The sequence below is a fragment of the Rutidosis leptorrhynchoides genome, chromosome 11 (assembly GCF_046630445.1).
Source record: "Rutidosis leptorrhynchoides isolate AG116_Rl617_1_P2 chromosome 11, CSIRO_AGI_Rlap_v1, whole genome shotgun sequence".
Taxonomy (NCBI): Eukaryota; Viridiplantae; Streptophyta; class Magnoliopsida; order Asterales; family Asteraceae; genus Rutidosis; species Rutidosis leptorrhynchoides.
In genome coordinates this window covers 330,547,050-330,566,069 of record NC_092343.1, presented here as the reverse complement: position 1 = coordinate 330,566,069, position 19,020 = coordinate 330,547,050, and the positions used below count along the sequence as shown (strand labels likewise).

The 19,020-nt window shown below is 34.7% G+C and overlaps 1 protein-coding gene across 1 annotated transcript; it reads right to left on the bottom strand.

The window, feature by feature from the left end:
* Positions 1 to 8,232: 8,232 nt before the first annotated feature.
* LOC139875755 (uncharacterized) lies at positions 8,233 to 18,602 on the bottom strand. The gene is made up of 6 exons (XM_071863058.1): positions 18,454 to 18,602; positions 9,869 to 10,001; positions 9,599 to 9,775; positions 8,965 to 9,229; positions 8,493 to 8,818; positions 8,233 to 8,379 (listed from the first exon to the last, which is right to left on the bottom strand). Exons 1-6 carry the CDS (start codon positions 18,600 to 18,602, stop codon positions 8,233 to 8,235), a joined length of 1,197 nt encoding a protein of 398 aa, XP_071719159.1.
* Between the last annotated feature and the right edge of the window lie 418 nt (positions 18,603 to 19,020).

Sequence of the window (19,020 nt, the reverse complement as noted above, 5' to 3'; positions counted from 1 at the left end):
GCAAGAGGCCGATCTATAAATTCAAAAGACATCCAGATAGGCAATGCAGATCCCCATAGAAGTGAGAAACGGCTGCATAATGAAATGCACAACACTTAACCATATTCCCCTATTTAATGTTATAATCAGTGTTGCATAACTTGGAATTATTGGGCGAGTACTCAGTTATTGCAACTCGATGAGTACATGGTCAAAACTCGGTCGAACTCGGCCAAAACTCAGGATCACTTGGAATATCGGTCGAAACTCCAGCCAAAACCTCGGGATTACTCGGAAAATCAGTCAAAATCATCTAAAGTCAAACATGGTCAACATCTTGAGTACTACCCGAGTACTCCCCGAATAACTGATCGGTGTCAAAAATCATCTAAATACTCTACTTTTAGATAGGGTAAGCTAGGTTCATTCCATGGGAAGTTATGGTCAAAAGCAAACAATTTTCAGGAGTTGATTGGTTGATTAACTAAGTACTTGGTAATTCTATGATTATCTAAAGACTTAATGACTTAAAGCAATGATCTTTTTAACAGATAATGAAAGCAAAAGTTGTTATCAATGATTAAAACGACTTTATCCCTTTCCAATCCCGATTAGACATACAATTTATCTAAACAAGTTATTGTGCTATCCAGTTCTAAATAAATCTCATAGACAAGACTTCTTTGAGTTTCCTAGAGTGATTATTTTGGGCACGATTGTGGTACTTAAACAAGTGTCTTTATCCTTAACCTACTAGCAATAGAATGGATCAAGCACAATTGTTAACTAACAAAAACCGTCTTGCAATAATCAACAATTATCAACTTTGCATTAATCAAAACTTAATTCGAATCATAAATCTTAAAACACAAAAGACATAAGTATTACAAGATCCATAAATCACACAATAAACTTGAATAAATAAATTACAATTACTAATAGTTCATGTAAGGAATACAGAAAGGAAACTAGCCGCTCATGATGTTGATGATGATTACTTCGATGATTTGATGAAAAAGCATAAAGAACGCCTTTGAATCCTTGAACTTTGATGAAGAATTGTGATGTTGTAGGTGTTTTTAGCTCTGGAAACTGATGTGTAAGGTGAATAATTCGTAACTTAGGGTTCCATAATTATAGAGGTCAAGTAACTCCTCCTTCAAGCTAAAATCCCCACTAAATTCGGCCTTAAAAATCACCCAAAACCGTCCCCAGCCGTAAATTACGGGTAGTAGCCGTAATTTACGGCCAACCGCAAAAGCTAGCCGCAAAATTACGGCGTTTTGACCTGAGAATGAATACCCCCAGCCGTAATTTACGCCTGGGGCTGTTATTTTTGTCAGTTTTCGTCGTTTAAGCTTGTTTTTGCGCGTGCTCGGCTCAAATCGTCACTTGTTGTAAAAACCTTGTAACTAAGCACTTTAAACCTCAAATAAACACATAACTTCCGAACTTTAACCGCAACATTGATTGGTATTTGTGACCCGATCAACTCTCCCACACTTGCCATTGTTTGTCCTTAAACAATCTTCGACACATTAACACTTTTCTTTAACTCGAACACTTTGAACTTTTAACTTTTTTTTGATTGTGCACTTTCTTCAACAATTATTAACCGCCAAATGTCAATAGAACATGGTACCAATAAAAATCTACACCCTAGTTATAAAACTAGGAGTGTTACCGTCAATTCCATCATCAATATAATCCCAAAAGATGTTTTGTTTCTAGGTCCGTAGACCCCACTTCCCACGTACATAGCTTCCATGCTAGTTTTAAGAAAACGTAGAAAGTAGCTACTACATTTCCGTAATTGATGAATGTGCATTCAAAACCACCACCATGTTTCGGAGTAGTTGCACGGATAGCTATTGCTCCGGCAGATCACTAAAGTGATCCTCCTCCGTGTTTCGAAGGCGTCGAGACAATAACTATCTTGGGTGTAAGTGTACGGTGGGTCCATTGCACGATACTTGAAAGAATTTACTTTCAAGCTTAGGTCTTTTTGAAACTCACTTGATTTGGAAGACTTTACTTCCAAGTTTGACTACTTCTCACATAACAAGCTTGCTTTTATGCTTATTTTAAGAAAAGGTAGGAAGTAGATACTACCTTTCCGTTAATTGATAGAACAAATCCCAAAAACCTTTGGGTGCCGTAGCTTTTGGCTATGGGTTGTGTTGTCTAAGCAACACTAGCACGTAGCTATCTGTTCCTAAAAAGGACAACACAGGTGAAGCTCAAGACTTCTCTTCCCACAGTATCACACCATTAAATGATGTAATAATAAAATGATATAGTTTCGGAAGTCTGATATACCAAGTAACCAAAAGTTTTTGATCTGGCACGTGATTCGGTCACAATCACGCTATGCAATCACCGCTCTCTCACGGTTTACACTCGACTTAGTTCAGGTGACCTACTAATAAATCCCGAAGAACTCGTAGGATTTCACATTCAATGGTAATGAACGTGTTTTGGTTTAAGGCTAGTGTCACCCACATCTATCCTGGGATTGGACAGCGACACGGAACAAGTTTCATGCACTAGCATTTGCTCCCGGTGTCGGAACAAGATGTGAATAAAACCGGAAATGGCATTATGTACTTGTCAATTCGTAGGTAAAAAGCTACACTTAAAAAGTGCATTTGAAACATAAGTCGGAAGACTTTACTTCCTCCTTTGGATGGACTTGAAACATCCGACAGGTATAAAACACCTTGGTGAAATACAACTAAGAAGACTTTATTTCTTAACTTTAAAATCCAATTTAAATCGAAAATTTGAAAATTTTTGCTCAAATTAGATGTTTCACTCGTCTTAAAGAACCGTCTAATCACCAATTAGTTTTTCGTAAGCTTATTACCCAATTAAAGACATTTACCACTTCACGAACCTTAACCTTATAACTACGCTTGGTTTTAATTGAAATTATGATTAAAATTTTACACAATTTATAATAATCATAATGTTTCACTCTTTTTAAGTTCCAAACCAAATCATTTACCCCAAAATTTTTAATTTCCCTCTCCCTCACACTTAAACAATGCTACGCCCTCGTATGCATATTTAAGAATGTTTAAGTACTCATGTGAAAAGAAAAGAAAAATATGAAACATGTTACCGGGGAACTTTGCACAATCACCATTTGCTACTTAACCATTTCACACCATATGGATTCATCATCAAAAGTTCCATTACATTCATCCTTCCATGACAACTTATAAAACAAAAGAAAAGAAAACGTAAAATCCTACAAAGCTCACCCCGAAGAGTGAGCTACCTACCAAATTCCTAAAAATAAAAATAAAAATAAAAGAAAAATAAAAGAAAGAAAAGAAAACCGTACATACGATTTATTACAAACGGAGCACCGGACCTGAATTTAATCAGAGAGGCTCATCTCATCCTATGATTGGGACCAAACACACTTTCAAACATACTCCTTGACAACTCCGACATGTTAAACACATCTCTCCTCCCTTCCTCCCTTTCTCGCTCCATGTTCTCGGGTAACGGCTCGGATTGTTGATAAAACAAAGGTGGCGGAATAGACGGTGCAGGAGGCTCAACATACGACTCATCATTATCGAAATTTTCAGGATAAGTCGCATAATCAACGGGCTCATAATATGGCGTATACGAACGACCACTCATTAAATCCTCCCGTAATCGCCATCGGTTATCGCGAATAAAATCTTGTTGCCGATAATACTCCGTCAAGTGGAGTTGAGCTTGAGCAGTGGCACGCGCAATAGCACTATCCTCTTCCAATTTAGCCAACCTACTTTCCTCAATCATAACATACCGCTTACCCCTACTACTCGTACCCTCTTCATTTGGATCATAATCTTCATCACCAAAGTCGTCCGTCCTTCTAATACCTTCATCAAAACACTCATCCGTACTCATCGTACGCACTTCCTCCTCATCCGGCCCAAGAACATAATCATCGTCTAACCCATACATATGTATCTCCTCATTTTCCCTATCCTCAATTGAATACACATTACCTTGTCGTTTAAAAGACAAGCCGATAACACTATCCTTCATACGAAACATTTTTGCCTTGAACAGAACCGTGTTGGCCGGAACTCCTCCATTTGAAAAAAAAAGTAAGACAAGAACCACCCGTACGAAATAATGGACTTAGTCTTTACCGAATCCAGACACTCCCAAATCCAATGCATCATTAACAACCGCAAAGATGGCACCATTGAATTTGTGACCATAGCATATAACAACGGAATTTCATATTGTCAAACCTCGGTCAAATCACTCCTTCGTGGTAAAATATTACTTGTGATTACTTGCAAGAAAAGCTTCGGAACTATTTTCAACTTTTTTCCTTCCAACCCAAATCGAATAGTTGTTGCACCAACTGGAACATGAAACAATTCTCGTACATCATATCATACAAATCACCTAGTGGTTCAAATAATTGAGTCTCGATGAATAATCGTGTTCGGTTCGGTTACCAATAGTAATAGCCTCATCGAACTTAAGACTTGGGTTTGCCAATTGATTAAATGTTTCCAAAGTCAATGGGATTTCCTTACCATTTACCTTTCCAACCAACCTAAGCGTCGTCGGGAAATTATCACCTTCTTCCCACCTTAAAGTTGCCATCCACCTTACCACTTGATTCGGGAAGCTTATAGTGTAATCACATGGTAATTCCCCGGGACTCCAACCAAGTAAGACAGGTTTAAGAGCCGCTTCCCAACCCCAAGTTTGAAAAACATCAAAAATACCATTCGCCTCCATGATAACATAGTTAATTCCCGCTCATATAACATCCATTAAACCAACATTGCCTTCTTTTCCATATACAACTTAATTTGTTCCTCATAAGGTGCCTCTTTCAATTTCGCATACAAATCCCAACCGGTTTTGTAGTTGAACTTTCCGCTACTTCCTTACCCTTTCCTCTTCTTGCTCTCTTTGCCGACATTTTCTGCAAATACACACTTATTCACACAATTAGTATCTAAACAAAACAATTAACTTTACATGTTTTTCCTTTAATGAAAGTCATTTAAGTACAAAGCAAAACATGTGAGTAAACTAGCATGCATTTCCTCATCTTATGCCTACTAGCAACTAACTATCTCTTACACTCTTCTTCTAGCTTACATACAACTAACTTTGTGCATCTTAAGTTCTTAACTACTTAAAGCCTTACAACTTACTTTCTTAACTTAAACCAAAAGATTCTTACTTATGCCACTAATCCCATAATCAACATCAACGTATTTTACAAACACAAGTAACACAAAAATCCGAATCCAAACACTTAAGAACATGAAGAAACACATAAGAACACAAATCATCATCAATTTACTCCTTCAAGTCAATCTTAGTCAACTACTAGCAAGCAATTGTCCAAATTCAACCTAAATCATAAACTAATCATGTATACATATCCTAAAACAATCTATTAGACAAAACAAATTCGAATTTAAACAATGTATACATAAGCAATTTTTGGATCTAGATGAACCATAAACACAATCATTAACAAAAACTAAAAATTAAACAAAGAAAAACAAAGAAAAACACAAGAAAGAAAGTAACTTGATGGATGATTAAAACAATACACTCAATAGGTGGCAAAATCAACCCAAACTCTAAAACCCTTGAAATTGGGTTTTTCTCTAGAACACCCAATTAAACCCCCAAAATCTTTGATTTGTGATGATTATGATGATGTAGTGTTGTTATGTTATGATTAATTGATGGAATATGTAAGTAATTTTAGAACGAATTTTTTTTATTTTATTTATGCTTGAATCGGCCGACCCAGCCGTAATTTACGGCCAATAGCCGTATTTTACGGCTACCCGTAAAAATACTCCGTAATTTTGCGTTGTTTTTTGACTGATCAAGTACCACCCTTGCACACCCCAGCCGTAATTTACGGTTGACACCCGTATTTTACGGCTGGGACAGTACATTTATATTTTTTATTTTTTTTTATTTTTTATATTATATTATGCTTTTTAATACCAACACTTTTTAATACCAAAACTTAAATTATTTTAATATGAAAAACTCGGGACTAAGTCTTGACCCCCTCCCACACTTAGAGGAAAACATTGTCCTCAATGCTCTAAGATAGAGATAGTCACATAAATCCAACCCGATCAACCTCATAAAATTTTGTCCGAATTTCGCCCGTATGTACAAAAATAAAATAATAAAAATAAAAAGAAACTCTTAAAAACTTTACAAGGTTGTGCGTGTTTATTCTGGAGTCGCGCACTCGACTCCTCTTCCATGCTTAGCAATCTTCGGGATCATCGACTACGTTGTTGCTAGAGTCAAATTCATATCCAAATTGATGCTCGAGAGTGAGCATTATGTCTTCATCTTTGATAATCAGCGTTCCCGTATCAAAATCCAACGACATTCCCGCCGATGCTAAGAAACCTCGTCCCAACACCATGAATGATACAAGCAACATCTTCCGCGATTCCTATTGGCTTATCCACCATTTGATTCCCATAACGAATCCCCATATTGGTACGAACTAACTCTCGAATTCCCAAAGACTTTGCAATTTTGGTTGGCATCGTATTAACACTTGCACCCGAATCTAACAACACCGTGTAAGTCTTTTCATTCCAAAATCGACACACAACCGAAAAAATTCACCCGGTAACTTCAATTGTCCATCCTTCATCATCAACAAAAGAAGTCTTCGTGTTGTTTATGAATTTCTCTGTTTGTTCTTTTCCCCATATATGCTCAAGTGTTTCTTAAATTTCATCCACATTGATTTCCGATTTCTCATCTTATTTCGGTACTTCTTCTATCGTTTTCACTCTAACTGTTTCAACTTTACTAGTGCCTTCATCATTCTTTCGCTTTAGTTGTCATTCTAAATAAAATTGAAATGACTTTTCCTCTTCAATTATTTCTAACGGCACTTTTCTTTCTTCCGGTTTCAATTCAAACAACATCTTCTCGGTCAACTTATAATCGCCATGAGCCTTCTTGAAATCTTCGTACCCTTCTTTCATGGACTCATACAACATTACCTCTTTCTCATCACTACTCAATTCGGAATTTAAGCGTTGGTCGGGTAAGTTTCCCCCACACTCAACACTTTGATAGATTTCTTCCATATCTATAGCATCATCGTTCTCTTCTTCGTTAACTTCTTCATTGACTTCTTCCACTTGTGCACCTAGCATCATAAGATAATCATCTTTTAACATTCGTTCAACTATATAAGCTGAAGGGTATCTCATATTTTCAGAATTACAAAATCGAAACATGCCCTTTCCACCTTCAAAAGAAATAACACTCGCGGCCGGATCTAATTGACCACCCGCGGTTGCAATAAAACCACGCCCCACTAACAACGTGACTTCTTCATCCATCGGCTTGTCAAAGATAGTGAAATGTGCTTCAATGAAAACTCCTTTAATACTAATAATCACATTTTGAAGTAATCCGTACGCCTTACACTTTGTGTTGTTGCCAAGTGTAATCGTTGAGTGTGATTCCTTCAACGAACATATCGAGCACTTTTCATGAAACAATTCCTTGTACAACGAATATGGCATGATATTTATCGAAGACCCCGAATCGGCTATCACCTTGAATTCACGATGATTATTAAAAAAATGGGGTAACACGCCAATGAAACTTAACTCAAATAATATCTCACCGGGATCATCCTCTTGTCGAAGGGTCACCGGTGTGCGTTGAACCGTTTCATCTACTAAAACATCTTCATAAAACTCATCAAAACATTCATCCGAAATAACCTCGGATACCGTATCCGAAACATCATCGGGCGCATCATCAAATTGCCCATCATAATCCCAAGTAACATAATTAGGCACATGGTTAATACTAACATTTTCATCTAACCATGCATCAAAACTTTCTTTATCAACACTTTTCTTTGATTCTCCGGACCGAATCATTTTAAGTTGATGAACTTCCTCTGGTTCAAAGTGAACCGCTTCAACTAATTTAATATCATCAAGTGAAGGATTCGGAGCAATCCTTAAACATTGCCCATTAACTAAGAATGGCTTTCCACCTTTTGGATCTTGAATTTCAATTGCACCATATGGAGTAACTTTCATAACGACATACGGACCACCCCAGTTTCTCTTCAATTTACCTCCGAATAGCTTAACCCTCGAATTAAACAACCATACTCTCTGACCCATAGCAAATTCCCTTGTGATGATCTTTTTTGTCATGAAACGCTTTTGTCTTTTCTTTATAAAGTCACGAACTTTCAAATGCATCACGTCTCAATTCTTCCAATTCTGAAAGTGCTAACTTCCTTGATTTACATGCCTCATCAATATCCATATTCACGTGTCTAATAGCCCACTCTGCACGATGCTCAATTTCAACTTGTAAGTGACAACCCTACCGTAAACTAGTCGGTAAGGAGTGGTGCCAATAGGGGTTTTGAAACCAGTACGGTAAACCCACAACGCATCGTCTAGTCTTTGGGACTAATCTTTGCGGTTTTGATTTACCATTTTTTCTAAAATTCTTTTTAATTCCCTATTTGACACCTCTACTTGCCCACTAGTTTGTGGATGGTAAGGTGTAGCAATACGATCGTTAACCCCATAATTCCTTAATAATTTAGCAAAGTGTGAGTTTTTAAAATGAGAACCCCCATCACTAATAATAGCTCTAGGAATTCCATGCCTTGAGAAAATGTTCTTTTGGACAAACTTTAAAACAACTTTGTGATCATTTGTTCTAGTGGCTTCGGCTTCCACCCATTTAGAAACATAATCAACAGCCACTAGAATGTACTCATACACAAAAGAAGACGGAAACGGTCCCATAAAGTCTATCCCCAAACATCAAAAAATTCACAAACATATATTGGGTTCATTGGCATTTCATTCCGTCTATAAATTCCCCCAATCCTTAGACAATGGGCACAATTTTTAACATATTCACATGCATCTTTAAAAATGGAAGGCCAATAAAAACCTGATTCAAGTACTTTGTACCCGGTCCTTTTCATCCCGTAATGCCCTCCACATGCAAACGTATGGCAATGAGCTAATATATCACGATGCTCATCCTCCGCAACACACCTTCTTATGATTTGATTCGGGCTAATCCGGTAAAGAACCGGATCATCCCAAATATAATGCTTTACTTGAGAGAGGAAGTAATCCTTTCGATGCTTGCTCCATTGTTCCAGTACCCTCTTTGTGACAAGATAGTTGACTATGTGAGCAAACCATGGTACCTGCACCTGCGCAACACTAAACTAACACTCGTCCGAGAAATTTTTCTGGATCGGTTTAGCGGGGTCAAAAGGTGGCGTGGGTATCCTAGACAAGTGGTCCGCCACTACATTCTCTACCCCTTTCTTATCCCATATCTCTAGGTCAAATTCTTGTAACAACAAAATCCATCTAATCAACCTAGGTTTGGTCTCCTTTTTCTCTAGCAAATGTTTCAATGCGCTATGGTCCGAGAAACCTACAACTTCAGATCCTCACAAATAAGATCTAAACTTGTCTAATGAAAACACTACCATTAACAGTTCCTTCTCAGTCGTGGTATAATTCAATTGGGCATCCGAAAAGGTCTTACTAGCATAATATATAACTACCGGTTTCTTGTCCACCGTCTGTCCTAATACCGCCCCAGCGGCATAGTCACTTGCATCACACATAATCTCAAAGGGTTTGGTCCAATCGGGTGACTGCAAAATAGGTGCCTCGGTCAACTTATTCTTAAGGGTACTAAAGGCCTCCTTACACTGGTCATTAAAGTCAAATGGTGCATCCTTTAACAATAAATTACATAATGGTTTCGAGATGACACTAAAGTCCTTAATAAACCTACAATAGAAATCCGCATGACCCAAAAATGACCTAACCCCCTTAACATTGGTCGGTGGTGGTAAGGTTGAAATAAGTTGAACCTTTGCCCTGTCAACTTCAAATCCCCGTTCTGACACAACATGTCCCAACACAACACCTTCCCTTACCATGAAATGACTCTTTTCCCAACTTAAAACCAAATTTGTTTGAACACATCTTTTCAACACTTTTTCTAACATGTCAAGACATATCAAAAGATTTACCAAAAATAGAAAAGTCATCCATAAAAATCTCTAAAGACTCACCTATTAGTTCCGAAAAGATACTCATCATACACCTAGGAAACGTAGCAGGTGCGTTACATAGACCAAAAGGCATTCGCTGAAAAGCATAAGTTCCATATGGACACGTAAACGTTGTTTTTTCTTGGTCATTTGGATGGATAGGTATTTGGTTGTATCCCGAATTGTGACGACCCGGAAATTTCCGACTAAATTTAAACTTTATCTTTATATTATTCTGATACGATAAGCAATGTTTGTTAAGTTAAATCTCAAGGATTTTAAACTATGTTTATACATTCATTTAAACCTCGACCAAATTCCAATGATTCACGAACCATTAAATGAACATATATGAATATGTATGTATATGTGTATATGTTATAAATTGAAAATGTCAACAAAGTATTTAAAAGTATAATGCTTTATATGAACATATTTGTTTCAATATGATTATCGACGAAATTAAAAAAAATATATTAAATGATTGAATTATCAGAAACATTGAATTATGATTACAAGTCTCTGTTGAGAGGTCCACTATGATTTGAGAAATCTATTCCTCTTAACGATATTCGGAATAATTTGTAAAGCTATTTATAAATAAAAATAAAAAGTGTCATTTACGAAAGTTAGACAAAAGCTAGTGGAGAATTGGTTTCCATAATATTCTATTAATCTATTTTCAAACGTACAAAAACGTTTTCAGTTTAAAAAAAAAACTTTATTATTAAACTTTTATAAATATCTAGAATCACTTTTGACAACTCATTACTTAACCAGTATAATAAATATAACGATATTTATATTTTATTTCATTAAATATATATAACGATTTAAATTAATATTATATATATTTATACGCGTATTATACATACATAGTTTTTATACTTTTACTATACTTTAACTTTACCTTTACTTTACTTTTACTTTACTTTAACTTTAATAATTCACTTTAATAATTCATACTTTAATAATTCATACTTTAATAATTCACTTTAATAATTCATACTTTAATAATTCACTTTAATAATTCATACTTTAATAATTCACTTTAATAATTCATACTTTAATAATTCACTTTAATAATTCATACTTTAATAATTCACTTTAATAATTCATACTTTAATAATTCACTTTAATAATTCAAAAATCTATTATAAATAGAATTCAATAGGTTTCATTATTTCATAGAAACTTGAAAATATATTTCTCTAAACTCTCTCAATCGATTTACATATATATATATATATATATATTTGCTCTGTATTATTTCAAGATATTATTAGTATACATAAAATATTACGACAGAGTGATGTCCGAGTGATTTCAAAATAGTTTTTTGAATGAGTCGAAGCTAAGGAAATTATGGGTTATAGCTATGGAATTGATGGGTATGGTTCATGGGTATGTTCGTGAGGTCAATCTAGTGTTTATCATCTCCGTTGCGTCTACGTACTTTCCTGCAATATTGAATCTCAATATTGATACGTTCGTGAATCCGAGGCCAACCTTGCACTTGTTAAATGACGTTATATGTATTTTTACTACGAAATACAGTATGGTGAGTTTCATTTGCTCCCTTTTATATATATTTTTGGGACTGAGAATACATGCGCTGTTTTTATAAATGTTTTACGAAATAGGCACAAGTACTAAAACTAATTCTTTGTGGGTTTAAACCAGAAATATACCCTTAGCTTGGTAACATTAAACTACTTGTCTATGTACGGTAGGCGCGAATCCTAAAGATAGATCTATTGGGCCTGACAAACCCCATCCTGACTATGGGATGCTTTAGTACTTCGAGGTTATTTTAAACACACCTGATCTGGTGTACTTCAGAGGGTAAAACATGAACGTTAATGCTTGTTACCGGGTTCCTACAACTTATAGAATAATTTTATACACTTGCGAGTGTACATATATTTATAAACGGAAATCTTGTGGTCTATTAATATATTGAAATGATTGTTATGATAAACCTATGAACTCACCAACCTTTTGGTTGACACTTTAAAGCATGTTTATTCTCAGGTATTAAAGAAATCTTCCGCTGTGCATTAACTCATTTTAAGGATATTACTTGGAGTCATTCATGGCATATTTTGAAAGACGTTGCATTCAAGTCATTGAGTTCATCAAGATTATTATTAAGTCAATTATAGTTGGATGTATTATGAAATGGTGTGCATACCGTCAATTTTTGTTGTAAAGAAAATTTGTCTTTTAAAAACGAATGCAATGTTTGTAAAATGTATCATATAGAGGTCAAATACCTCGCGATGTAATCAACTATTGTGAATCGTTTATAATGTATATGAACGGGTCCTTTCAGTTGGTATTAGAGCGGTGGTCTTAGCGAACCAGGTCTGCATTAGTGTGTCTAACTGATAGTCGTTAGGATGCATTAGTGAGTCTGGACTTCGACCGTGTCTGCATTTCAAAAGTTTTGCTCATCATTCTTGTCAGAAATTACCTGCTTATCATTCTTAGTCTAGACACATCTTATTGCATTGATTGCATGAATAGTGTATAGACAAAATTCATATCTTAGCGTATCTGCTAATTCATATCTTAGCGTATCTGTTACTGTAAACTTTGCCTGACATATTCCGTAAATTCCTCCGTAATCTACGAAACCTTTTGCTCTATATAATTAGAATACCACCCGATAGCCGGAAAATCATTTCATATCCAAAAATTCTTTATTCAATCGTACGAAATGGAATTCGTCATTAGTTCAAGTCCCTCGGATTCTGAAATGGAATCCCACTCAAGTTCCGAAAGCAGTGTGACCGGAATGGATCAACCAATTAGTCATCATCTATTCTGGATGAATTGGGGATGGGTTCGTAGCCTCCTTAATCATTGGAGACAAGAAGAAGGTGATCCCTTCCATCCACCACATTGCCCTCTTGGCGAAGAACCTGAAGCACTTACCGGCGAACCTATCCGAAACACCATTTTCTCTCTTATTTCTAGAGTATCTCGTCACGATTACATACTACGCCAAATTCTAGATTTTATTTATCCGCTCGTCCGAACCGACAATCACCCCGGTGTAATAGAAGAAGTCAACGAGCTTCGCGCTCGGGTAGTGGCTTTGGAGAATATGGTGCAAAGGTTACAAACACCAGCAGCAGCACCAGCAGCATAAACAGTACCACCATCAGCAACACCAACAGTACCATTACCACCACCAACAACAACCGCATCGCAAACCTCAACTTCACAATCTGTCCCATGAGCATCGACGTCATACGCCCTGTAGATACTAAGGAATACCACAACGATGAAGTATTGATTCATAACTTCATTGGGAAAATATTCTACGACGATTATGTAATTTCTAAAGTTTAGAAATTATCTATCCTAGCCTTAACCATAAATCAAGTGAGTTTAATTTAATATTAACTCATTAAATCTATATTACATCTGAAGAAATATACACATATATTTCCATAAAGACTGTAATAAAATTCTTTTGTACAAAATATAATTGTGACATTTTTTTTAACGGGTAGTTAATACCCGAGAGATATATAAATTCACAATTAATATGTTACATTCTTCGAATCTGATTCAGCAAATCATCCATTATACTCCCTACTTTCACAACAATATACATTCTTTTATAGAAATCAAAACAACCATACTCATTCAAAAATCTAATTACATATTCTGATTTTGAAATCGCCGAATTCAATTCAAGTTATAAACGATATCATCACTCTTAGATTCTTACATCTTTCAAAGCTATACTTTAACTTCAAAACTGTGTTAGAACATTGTATGTATATTAACGATTATAATCTGTGTTCAAGCCCTTCGAAATACCTGAAGACACTTCAAATAATGAACAATCGAGATGATGATCCAACCACATGTTATCCACAGTTACGTACCTGAAAAACTCTTGAAACCAAAGTCATAATTTAACATGTATCCATGTCAGACCTTTTGGCATTTACTAGCTAAAATAACTTTTCAATCCCTTCTAAAAATAGACGATTTTGTCACAACTCCAGCAAACCAACTTCAATTGTTCATTCGAATAAGCCTTATTATAATGATTACCCCTTCATCATTATTACCGAGGAACCTTTCATATCTCGCCACATAAGCAGTAAACTTATTAACAACTTCATTGATCTTTGACTTTCCGAAAAATCTTTATATTTATCAAAATCCCATCATTTACTCATCTGCATCTTGTAACGAGAATTGCCATATGAATCATCAGAAATTAGCAATCAGTATTTTGAAATCTCGCAGCATGTCTACGCCAACAATTATATGTGTCTATCTTCTGGACTTATATACTTTGAATGTGAAGTTTCTGAAAAACACCTTAAACTGTGAACTAGTTCTCGAAATACTGATGAAGCATCAAAAACTGTAAACGATCTTAACAGTAAAAAGTTTGATGACAAAGAATAGTAAGGTGGAAAAGCTGAGAAAAAGAGAAGGTTTGGAACTGGAAAACGGATTGAACAGACTATGAAGGAGGCTGTGGACAAATCACAAAGACTAAATCTGCCTTCAAAGAATCCAAATGATTCAGTGCCTGCTAAAGTCATTAACGAATACCTTACTCTTTATTCTAAACCTTTACAGACAAATCTTCATCATCATCCATCAATATTAGAAATTCTAAGATATTATCATATCTTTCATTATAAATATCCGCGATATTTCTGAAGATATTTTCACAACTAATCTTATCTGAAGTCATTTATCTCTTTGCGCTATCAGTGTTACATCATATAAGAAACTATTAGTTTCTATATTCTATAAACTTTCGAGTTTAAATTATGAATGTTTTGAAGTAGTGTTGGGAACTGAAGCATGAGTTAGTATAATATAATGACACTTGATCAACGTGATTATATTACAGTAAGTCATGCTGAGTTTCTAATGGGACATGACGATTCACAGACCATGCCATCATCATGTTCCATGTTATACGACTCTTGTATTCTATTTAATCTCTAAAAATATCAAGAATATATTTTCTTGATGATTCGGTCTTTTCAGGGTATTCTGGTAAATTAACAAATCAAGATCGTGCCATTACCATTTCCTTCTTAGAACATTAACTATGTTCATTCTGAAATTCATATCTGCGAATACTGGACCATTAAAAACGTTGCTTAATCGCAAGAAGAAGAAACGAAAGGACAAAACTCCAAAATAAAAATTGGAGTATAAATCGCAGCAAATAGAAGGGAGCATTAACTGTGGATGTCAATGATTATAGAAGACAAAAGCAGGGGCTTTGAAATATAAGGGAAGATATAAAACCCAACAACCACCCAAAAATTATAAACCGTATATATCGATGCATATAGCAATATAAAGACACGGAAGAACTAAAAACACTATAAAACCGAGAGTATAGTAGAAGTAAATAGATTCTTCCGGAGGCAGATGAAAAAGAAGAACGACAGATATGAAAGTGAGGAGTATATCGAGAATCAGTACTGGATGAAGCATATTGACAAATACTTTAAAATATGAGTTGAGGGAGAAAGAATAGAAGGTGTGAGTTGTAAGGAAACGAAGGAGGTAGATTTATAGTGAAATACCCGACAGAGAAATCAAGATGGATTATCGTATTAATTCGAAGAGAATCATAATCTCCTTAATCACCGAAGCATCAAATCCAACATAGATTACAAAGATTTTCTTTAAATTCGGAGATCAATTGTGATGACGTCAAAAGATATGACGAATCACTATAATCTTATTTCCTTCATTTACGATAACTTCCCTCATACGCTTTGAGTAATCGAATTATTTTATCCATACTTCTTAGACATGATAAAACTTCATAATCGTCATAATAACATTCTCATTGTTAGCCATAACGACCTCTATCAAATTTCGGGGACGAAATTTCTTTAACGGGTAGGTACTGTGACGACCCGGAAATTTTCGACTAAATTTAAACTTTATCTTTATATTATTCTGATACGATAAGCAATGTTTGTTAAGTTAAATCTCAAGGATTTTAAACTATGTTTATACATTCATTTAAACCTCGACCAAATTCCAATGATTCACGAACCATTAAATGAAAATATATGAATATGTATGTATATGTGTATATGTTATAAATTGAAAATGTCAACAAAGTATTTAAAAGTATAATGCTTTATATGAACATATTTGTTTCAATATGATTATCGACGAAATTAAAAAAAATATATTAAATGATTGAATTATCAGAAACATTGAATTATGATTACAAGTCTCTGTTGAGAGGTCCACTATGATTTGAGAAATCTATTCCTCTTAACGATATTCGGAATAATTTGTAAAGCTATTTATAAATAAAAATAAAAAGTGTCATTTACGAAAGTTAGACAAAAGCTAGTGGAGAATTGGTTTCCATAATATTCTATTAATCTATTTTCAAACGTACAAAAACGTTTTCAGTTTAAAAAAAAAACTTTATTATTAAACTTTTATAAATATCTAGAATCACTTTTGACAACTCATTACTTAACCAGTATAATAAATATAACGATATTTATATTTTATTTCATTAAATATATATAACGATTTAAATTAATATTATATATATTTATACGCGTATTATACATACATAGTTTTTATACTTTTACTATACTTTACCTTTACTTTACTTTTACTTTACTTTAACTTTAATAATTCACTTTAATAATTCATACTTTAATAATTCATACTTTAATAATTCACTTTAATAATTCATACTTTAATAATTCACTTTAATAATTCATACTTTAATAATTCACTTTAATAATTCATACTTTAATAATTCACTTTAATAATTCATACTTTAATAATTCACTTTAATAATTCATACTTTAATAATTCACTTTAATAATTCAAAAATCTATTATAAATAGAATTCAATAGGTTTCATTATTTCATAGAAACTTGAAAATATATTTCTCTAAACTCTCTCAATCGATTTACATATATATATAAATATTTGCTCTGTATTATTTCAAGATATTATTAGTATACATAAAATATTACGACAGAGTGATGTCCGAGTGATTTCAAAATAGTTTTTTGAATGAGTCGAAGCTAAGGAAATTATGGGTTATAGCTATGGAAGTGATGGGTATGGTTCATGGGTATGTTCGTGAGGTCAATCTAGTGTTTATCATCTCCGTTGCGTCTACGTACTTTCCTGCAATATTGAATCTCAATATTGATACGTTCGTGAATCCGAGGCCAACCTTGCACTTGTTAAATGACGTTATATGTATTTTTACTACGAAATACAGTATGGTGAGTTTCATTTGCTCCCTTTTATATATATTTTTGGGACTGAGAATACATGCGCTGTTTTTATAAATGTTTTACGAAATAGGCACAAGTACTAAAACTAATTCTTTGTGGGTTTAAACCAGAAATATACCCTTAGCTTGGTAACATTAAACTACTTGTCTATGTACGGTAGGCGCGAATCCTAAAGATAGATCTATTGGGCCTGACAAACCCCATCCTGACTATGGGATGCTTTAGTACTTCGAGGTTATTTTAAACACACCTGATCTGGTGTACTTCAGAGGGTAAAACATGAACGTTAATGCTTGTTACCGGGTGCCTACAACTTATAGAATAATTTTATACACTTGCGAGTGTACATATATTTATAAACGGAAATCTTGTGGTCTATTAATATATTGAAATGATTGTTATGATAAACCTATGAACTCACCAACCTTTTGGTTGACACTTTAAAGCATGTTTATTCTCAGGTATTAAAGAAATCTTCCGCTGTGCATTAACTCATTTTAAGGATATTACTTGGAGTCATTCATGGCATATTTTGAAAGACGTTGCATTCAAGTCATTGAGTTCATCAAGATTATTATTAAGTCAATTATAGTTGGATGTATTATGAAATGGTGTGCATACCGTCAATTTTTGTTGTAAAGAAAATTTGTCTTTTAAAAACGAATGCAATGTTTGTAAAATGTATCATATAGAGGTCAAATACCTCGCGATGTAATCAACTATTGTGAATTGTTTATAATGTATATGAACGGGTCCTTTCACGAATACCCGTCCAAAAAAAATAAACCTTTTGACCTGACAACCTTTCAACAATTTGGTCAATAAACGGTAAGGGAAAGTGGTCCTTATAAGTAGCTGAATTTAGTTTTCGGTAATCGATACATACCCGCCAACCCGTCACAGGACGAGTTGTGATCTTCTCACCATCCTCCGTTTCAACTACGGTAATTCCTAATTTCTTTGGGACCGTTTGAGTGGGGCTAACCTACTTGCTATCTGAGATTGGGAAAATGTTCCCTGCATCTAACCACTTTAACACTTCTTTCTTAACAACCTCTTACATGTTCGGATTCAATCTTCTTTGTGTATCCCTGATTGGTTTCACCTCCTCATCAGTTACAATTCGATGCATACAAATGGATGGACTTATCCCCTTGATATCCGCTATTGTCCATCCCAACGCTGATTTGTACTTGTTCAACACCTCCATTAAATCATGTTCCTGTACACCTGTCAAGTCTGAAGCAATAATAACTGGCAAAGTACTGTTAGTACCCAAAAATGCATACTTGACATGTGATGGCAATGGTTTCAACTATAAGGTTGGTGGGGATTCTAAGGAAGGCTTAGTGTTGGTGTCTATGATCTTAGGCAAGGGCTCAAACTTATGAGTCCATGGTGGTAACCTAGCATCCATGGTACTAACTAAGGCCTTCTCTAAATCCCTCACTTCTTCCTCCTCTAAGTCATCCTCTTCTCCTACATAGTATAAGTCAACTAAGTTATCACTAAGCAAATGAGGAGTATGCTTTTCTACTTGCTCATCAATCACATCTACTCTAAAGTCATCCATCACATCTACACTAAAAACATTTTGGATATAAGGCACATTTAAAGAACTAAAGATA

Coding starts and splice junctions, on each gene's coding strand:
- LOC139875755 (XM_071863058.1), bottom strand. CDS start 18,602: ATGGAGGTGTTGAACAAGTACAAATCAGCGTTGGGATGGACAATAGCG. Junction 9,776..9,868: donor CACCGACCAATGTTAAGGGG/GTTAGGTCATTT, acceptor TTATTGTTAAAG/GATGCACCATTTGACTTTAA. Junction 8,380..8,492: donor AAAGAATTTTAGAAAAAATG/GTAAATCAAAAC, acceptor AGTTTACGGTAG/GGTTGTCACTTACAAGTTGA.